General features: G+C 61.3%; 1 protein-coding gene across 1 annotated transcript in view; it reads left to right on the forward strand.

Annotated features, from left to right (window-relative positions):
* AHRR (aryl-hydrocarbon receptor repressor) overlaps nucleotides 1-4398 on the forward strand; it is a 56568-nt gene extending 52170 nt beyond the window's left edge. The window contains exons 7-10 of the mRNA XM_023519751.1: nucleotides 1288-1400; nucleotides 1438-1499; nucleotides 1767-1908; nucleotides 2296-4398. Coding sequence (XP_023375519.1) covers nucleotides 1288-1400; nucleotides 1438-1499; nucleotides 1767-1908; nucleotides 2296-3256 — 1278 coding nt within the window. The 3' untranslated portion in view covers nucleotides 3257-4398. The remainder of the gene's footprint in view (nucleotides 1-1287; nucleotides 1401-1437; nucleotides 1500-1766; nucleotides 1909-2295) is intronic.
* The last annotated feature ends 2619 nt before the right edge of the window (nucleotides 4399-7017 follow it).

Consider the following 7017-nt stretch of genomic DNA (forward strand, 5'->3'; position numbering starts at 1 on the left):
TTTTTCCTAAGGGCAGAGCGGAAATCCCGCCCTCCCGTCGCCCCTTAGGGGCGGCTGCACGAGACGGGCTCCCGCCGCCCCCTGGCGCCCATGCGGGGAATTGCAGGCTGGCCGCCTGGGCGGGGGCCCACCCTATGGCCTGGGAGCCCCACCTTCCTCGCAGGCGCAGGGACATGAAGGTGGCACCCATGGTGACAGCTGAATCAGTGCTGGACGGCCTCTTGTGTAGAACACTATTAAAACTCACGAGGGCAGACGAAGGCCCCAGGAGAGTGGTGACTTCACCCAACATTTTAAGAAAAGCGACTTCCCGAGCTTCCTGGGAACCTCTGCTGCTCCGAGTGGAAGTCATAGCCAGTGGTCAGACCCACATCCCGCTGGCTTCCCTCAGAGCTCAGCGACGACGGAGGGTGCAAACCCGGAGACGCAGAGGCCCTGGCGGCCGTCTGCACGCGCATTTGTCCCTGCGGACAGCTGCTCAGGCGCTCCTTTCCGGACAGGTCTTCACGGCCTTCTCGCCCGACTGTGCAGGGTTCCATCTGGGCGGATGCGCTGCTTGCTAGCTTACGTGTACCCCAGATTCAGGGCCCAGGGCCTTTTGCAGTTACTCCGGGACAAGCCAGAGTGACAGATGTTTCAGTCACCCGATGGACGTGGCCCAGCTGAAGGAGATGCCCCTTCTGTCTCTGATCTGTCTCTGGTCTTTGTGTCTTGTCTCTGTTCTCTCGCAGACACGTCCAGGGGACAGCCAGGTGGGGCAGGGCAGTGCGGGGAGCCCTGGCTCTGGGGCCAGGTGTCGGGACTTGAATCCCACTGCTGTCCTTGCTAGAGGGGTGGCCCCAGGCGAGTCACTCAACACTTCCAAGCTTCGGTCTTTCTCTTGAAAAATAATTTTTAAAAAGAATCAGCAGGAGGCGTTACCTTGAGATTTAAAGTTGTACGTAAGCTCTGTGTCAGGTGTGCGTGTGCGTTTGTGTGTGCACGTGCATGTGTGCACATGTGCACGTTTGTGCGTGCATGCATGTGCGTGTGCGCCTGTGCCTGTGTGCATGCATGTGCACATGTGTGTGTGTACATGCACGCATGGAGCGAGGGCTCGGTATTCACTAGTGTTCACAGTGACTGCTGCAAATCGAAAGAGTCGACTGTATTTTCGTTCTTGCCATGCAGAATAAAACAGAGCACCGAAAAATTGTTCTTGGTGCTCGTCTACTTTCTGAAGCAAGTTCTTTAGCCCTTTATTAGCCTGAAAAGTGATGGGAATTGGAATTTTCCGCAACCCTGTAGCTGAGCCGGGGCTTTGTGATGGAGAGCGCGCTAGCGAGTGTGAGCCGCCGTGCCCGCCCGCCCCAGGCGCAGCAGCAGCGCCGTCCTGTTGCTGGCTTCTGCCATCGGCGCCCGTAACCTGCATGCCCTTTTGCTACCTGTTCTTTGCAGAGCGAAAGCTACCAGGAGTCTGTGTGAGTCTGAGTTGCACGGAAAACCCAGCTTCTTAGCAGGTACTTTTAAAGTTCACTTTGTCCTCTTCTGTAAATGGGTGACATGAGTCTGTGTCCCCAGCGGGCTCCCTGTCGCCTGGACCCTGGGCTCATTTGTGGGAGTGCCCTTTGGAGTGGGTGGGGGTGCTGGACGAGGGCCCCTCCTGTGGGTCTGTGGCTCCCAGGAAGCTCCCTGCGTCGCTCCCACCGAGAGCAGAGTCGCTCACCGGGTCCGGGCGCTGTCCTGCGCTCGCGGTCACGGCGTTTCCCTCCTCTGAACCCTGACAGGAAGGAGCAACAGAGAGCGTGGCGTCTCGGTGCTCCGGGCACAAGTGGACGCCTGCCGCTGGGCCCGGGCTCCAGCCAGGGCCACGTGCCTGTGCCTGCGGGGTGGCCCCGACCTCGTCCTTGGCCCTGAGGGGGCCGCAGGGTGAGTGGGTTCTCTGGCAGCCCCGGGCCTCACTGAGTCACAGCCGGGCGTCAGGAAAGAAAAGAATGACTGGTGGCCTTGACCGTGACAGTGAGCCTCGCTGTCACGCCCAAACACGCCTCTCACCTGGAGGTCGTCATGGACGTGTGAGGGCGGCTGGGGACCACGGGGCTTCAGCCAGGGCTGCCAGGGCTTTGGACCCCCCCGCCCCCTGCCACCTGCAGCCCGGACCCTGGGTGACCACCCCTGCATCCCCCACCCTGGGCCCTGAAAGCCCAGCCGGGCACAGGGAGGGAGGGAGGGTGCTGGCGCCGGCACCGCACGGTCTCAGCTGCTGCCACCGGGACTCAGAGCCCTGCCCCTCTGATGGGCATCTGCTCTCCACAGGGACAGGGCTGCAGGGGAGCACGGCAGGGCACGGAGAGAAACGCACACGTATGACTGCCGCTTCCAGACACCAGAGCCTGCGAGGCACCTGAGCTGGGTGACAGGGAAACGCGGTCAGGATGGGGCCAGGCTGAAGCTAGAGCCCAGCAGGGGTGAGCCGTTCCCCACACATGCCGCACCCCGGGGCTCTTGCCTGTCCTCCCCCGGTGGCCTGGGCACCGTCCCTGCCTTCAGGAACCCCCCCAGCTGTCACCAGGCCCCCAGCGCCTTCCCCAGCCGGGCCAGCAGAGCCTTGCGGGATGGAGGTCAGGGCCAGGCGCACCCTCCCACCAGCTGCCCCTTCCCGCAGGGGGGCCTGGAGAACCGGCTCCCTCAGCCCTCTGTGCAGCGGCTGGCGGTAGGAGGCTATTCCACTGAGGACATCAAGGTGCGAAGTGTGCCCATGCCCCCAGGAGCCCCGTGCAACCCCATGTTTTCACTCAATGTGCCCATCAAGATGGAGAGTGACTCTGGGTCCGAGAATGCACCAGATGGCTACTGTATGCCCCCAAGCCAGATGTGGCTGGGAGCCAGTGACATGGCCAAGAGACAGCTGGTCACTTTCCCTACCAGGATGCACCTGAAAACAGAGCCAGACTCCGGGCACCACCTGTACAGCCCACACCTGGGGCCTGGCATGCTGGGGGCGCCCCCCAGACCAGGCAGGGAACTCACCCCGGGCCACCCCTCACTCTGCGTCTGCCTGGAGCCTCCTCCCTGCCTCTGTATGCGGGGCCACCAGCCCCCAACTCTGGGCCGTGACTGCAGAGCTCCCGGGACCACATCCATGGTCAAGCGTGAGCCACTGGACTCACCCCCGTGGGCTGCTCACAGTCAGGGCGGGGTGCACAGGATGCTTCCCAAAAGTGCCTTGGCAACACTGATGCCGCCCACAGCCTCTGAGGGCACTTTCCTGCCATAGGGCTGGGCACTAGTCACGCATGGCACGTGCCTGTGCTCCGATGGGCCGTCAGCAGGCAGGTGCCGGCCGGAGCCTTTCTTCATGGACGCTCTGCGGAGTGGCACAGGTTTGCCTGTCATGTGGGCAACAGCTCATTCGGCATTTCCTAAAGTATCACCGGATTCTCAGATGCAGTGGTCTTGGTCTGTTCACGTGTGACAGTATTTCTCTGGGCCTGTGGGGGTGACCCCGCCACTGGCAATCCGTCTGCAGGGCAGGAAAGCAGACATGGTCTTCCCTGTGGCCCCGCCCCAGCTCCTGGCACAGTCCCCCCACGGCTGAGGCAGTGAACCGGGGCTATCACTGAGCTACAGGCAACCATGCACCCACTCATGGAAGGACTCTAGAAAGTTCCAGGCAAGAGGGGCTGTCAGGGCTGGGTCCTGCCGCAGTGCTCTGCGACCCCCAGCAGGGTCTGAGGCCACATGGAGTGGACATTCACGGAGCGACGCCCAGCCCCTTCCAGAAGTCTCCCCGGGGTGTCGGCACATCGCGTGACCCAGAGCCCACAGAGCCTGCGTTGAGATGCAGAGGGAAGGGCGAGAGCCCGCGGTGTCCCGCCCGCTGTCTGCAGGTTTTCAAACGAGGACTCCGGCCACCGTGCCAGGAGAGTCATCAGGGACAATCGGGCCGGAAATATATGTATGTGTACATATATTTTAATCGAAAAGGCAATACGTTCTGATTGTAGGAAATTTGAATGCGACGCATAAAGTACAAAGCGAAGGTGACGCCCAACCCCCACCCAGCGAGGGCCGTGGCTGATGGCAAAGTCTCAGGGCCTGGAAGCCAGCACCAGGCCGGAGGCCACAGCGGGGAGGCCCTGGGGTCGGGGGTGCCCCTGCCACCCAGCCCACCCATGCTGGGGCGCACAGACCCCCGCCACCTCAGGAACAGGACGTCTGTCCTAAAGTCACCGCCTTCTGGACGTCTCGGGTGTGGCGGGGGCCCCCTGGTGAGGACTTGCTGGTCCACCGGGAACATTCTGCTTTTCAGTACGGGCTCTTCTTCTCTGTCGTCGGTGGCTTGGGGTGTCCGCGTTCCGATCCTGGGTTAATGCTGAAGCTCTTTGGTAAGGACCTGCTGCCTGTGAGGACCTGCCACTCCTGCTGGGAGACGCTGGGCCAGCAGGGGTGGGGGGGGTGTTATCGGGCGGAGCACAACGCACCTCCGTGCTCTCGGCACCCATAGGTGGGCAGCCTAAGGCGGTAGGATCTGGAGTCTCCCTGCCGCCTCCTTCCTGTTAAAACCAGCGGGCCCCCCGCCCTGGATTCCTGCCTCTCACCGCAGGTCCACTCTGCGCTCCCTCTGGGGTGGCGCCCCCTCGGCACCCCATCCCGCTGGGGGGCCACGGGCTGCCCTGCGCTCCTCACGGTGCGGTGGCCGGGCACCTCTGCACGCGTGTGACGTGGGAGGGAGCACTCGGGGGCGACAGAGTCCAGAGTATTTGCACACTGCCGCCGGACCCCAGCATAACCGGAGAGCTGCAGGCTAGACCCTCCCGAACACACTCCGTTGTCCTGCCCGTGAGGGCCACAGTGCCTGGCCACCCTGCCCGCCCCCTTCCCACAGTCACACAACCCGTGTGTCCCCGTTCTCCTCGGGCCATAGACAGCAAGGCGGACGCAGCCGCGGGACAAGGCTTCGTCATGCAGAATTCAGCATTTGGGCCTCAGCTCTGCAGGTTTTGTGTTCTTGGGACGTCCATTATGCTCATGGCCAGGTCCCTCCCTCTGCTGCGTCAGCAGCAGCAAAACTTCCTGAGTTAGCACTTGGTCCCTTCACATCCACGCCCCTCCTGCACAGGTGGGAAGACGGTGACTGGACGCAGATGCCGCTGGTGCTTCTGCTCTGAGTGTCCTCGCCAGCACCGGGCACAGCCCTGCTGTCTGCAGCTTCAGCCTGTGTGGCCAAAACCCACTAAAGTCAAGCCGAGGGGGAGGGGTGGAAGGGAAGAGACAGACGGAAATCATATTTGACATTTTTGCAGTTTCTACTGGAAGGAAAAGTTTTTAATATCTAGACTGATTTGTTGAACTTTATGAGTGGATGCACTATAATAATCTTTCTGAGGTTTTCTTAGTGCTTTTAAAAAGAGCTTTCAGATGTATTTCCGATACTGTGCCTTCATTACATTTGCAATACTGATGTTAAATAAATCACGTTACTATGTGTACACCAAAAATGGAAACGTCTTTGATTTTTCGAATGAAGTCACTTGATCTCCTCTAAAGGGTGCTTGGCTAATTTGCGGTCTGAGGCAGTCCTCCGCTACTAGGCAGAGCGAGAAATGGAAGTGAATGCAAACAGGTAAACGCGGTGGAGCCAAAGCCATGGGGCGGGGGGCGGGGAGGTGGACACTGGGTAGCGCCCCTGCTGTGGGCCAGCAGTGCTTGCTCAGCGCCTTCTCCCTCGCCGGCCAGCCCCTCTCCCGCCCATTGCTAAGGGTTAGGGGACCCTCCCAGGTGCCTGCAGGATGCCCTAGACTCGATCTGTCTTGTAGGGAGCAGACGCCCCGTCCTGTATGAGGGGGACCCTATGGGGCCAGCCCTGCCTGGGCCAGGACCTGGTGACAGGTGTGTGGGAAGGGGTAAGGGTCACTGGGGCCCAGGCTATGGTGGCTTGGTTTCCTTCATCTGGTCCAATGGCACCCCGAGCCAGCGAGTCTCAGGTACCCTGGACGGAGCACAGACTGCCCCCTCCTGCAGCAGGTCCAGCTCTGGCCAGGCGTCCTCTGCCGTCCTGAGACTCCCATGTCCTCCCCCCGCACCCTTCCCCATCTCGCCCACTCTCCTCAGACTCACCTGTGCTGAGACCTGAGGTGGGGCCATCACAAGACTGCCCTGCTCCTGCCTGGACAGCCCCCCTGGTGTGCTTCTCAGGGCTGAGGACACCCCAAGAGTGCTGCCATGGTCCCAAAGGGGTCCTGCTGTGCTCGGGCTGCAGTGATGACGCCACAGATGGGGGTCACCAACAGCAGCACTTATTTTTCATATTCTAATCTCGAGGCTGGACCCCAAGATCGGGCTGCGACTCCTTGCTGTGTCCTTGCGGTGGGAGGGCCCGGGAGCTCTAGGGGGTCTCTGTTTTAAGGACACTCATCGTCATGGCGTAAGCCCACCTCCCCACACCATTACCTTTGGGGTCAGGTTTCAGCATTTGAAGTTTGGGGGATACGAACATTCAGACCGTGGTGGCAGCACACTAGCACCTGTGGGGCGTGCGTCCTACTAACCCTGGGTGTTGTCGGGCACTTTGCTGCTGTCCGGCACTTTGCTGCTGTCCTTCGGACAGGGTGAAATGCCGGCTAGTTGTCTTATCTGTATTTCCTTCCGCCTGTCATTCAGCAGTGGTTGTTGAGTCCCTGTTGCATGCCAGGCCCTGCGACAGGACAGACCAGGGATGGAAAGATGCAGACATCAGTGTGGTGTTGGAACTGACACCGTGTGCACACGCATGCACAGGGCCAGGGGAGGACGAGTGACACGAACAGATGGCCGGGCGGGCGGGAGACAGCGCACGTGGCAGCTTTGTGACCGGACATTGACTTGCAGGCACAGGGACAGTGTTGGCGGGAGGGGATGGAGGTGGCCGTGGGCTGGAGCGAGGGGAGAGGAGAAGGTGGGACAGGTGCTGTGGGGGCACAGCAGGGCTTCGAGCAGGAAGGCCCCTGGGCTGTGGTTGGAAGGTCTCGGGCAGCAGGGTGCTCCCTGGGGACGCTG

The sequence above is a fragment of the Pteropus vampyrus genome, unplaced genomic scaffold (genome assembly GCF_000151845.1).
Source record: "Pteropus vampyrus isolate Shadow unplaced genomic scaffold, Pvam_2.0 Scaffold235, whole genome shotgun sequence".
Classification (NCBI taxonomy): Eukaryota; Metazoa; Chordata; class Mammalia; order Chiroptera; family Pteropodidae; genus Pteropus; species Pteropus vampyrus.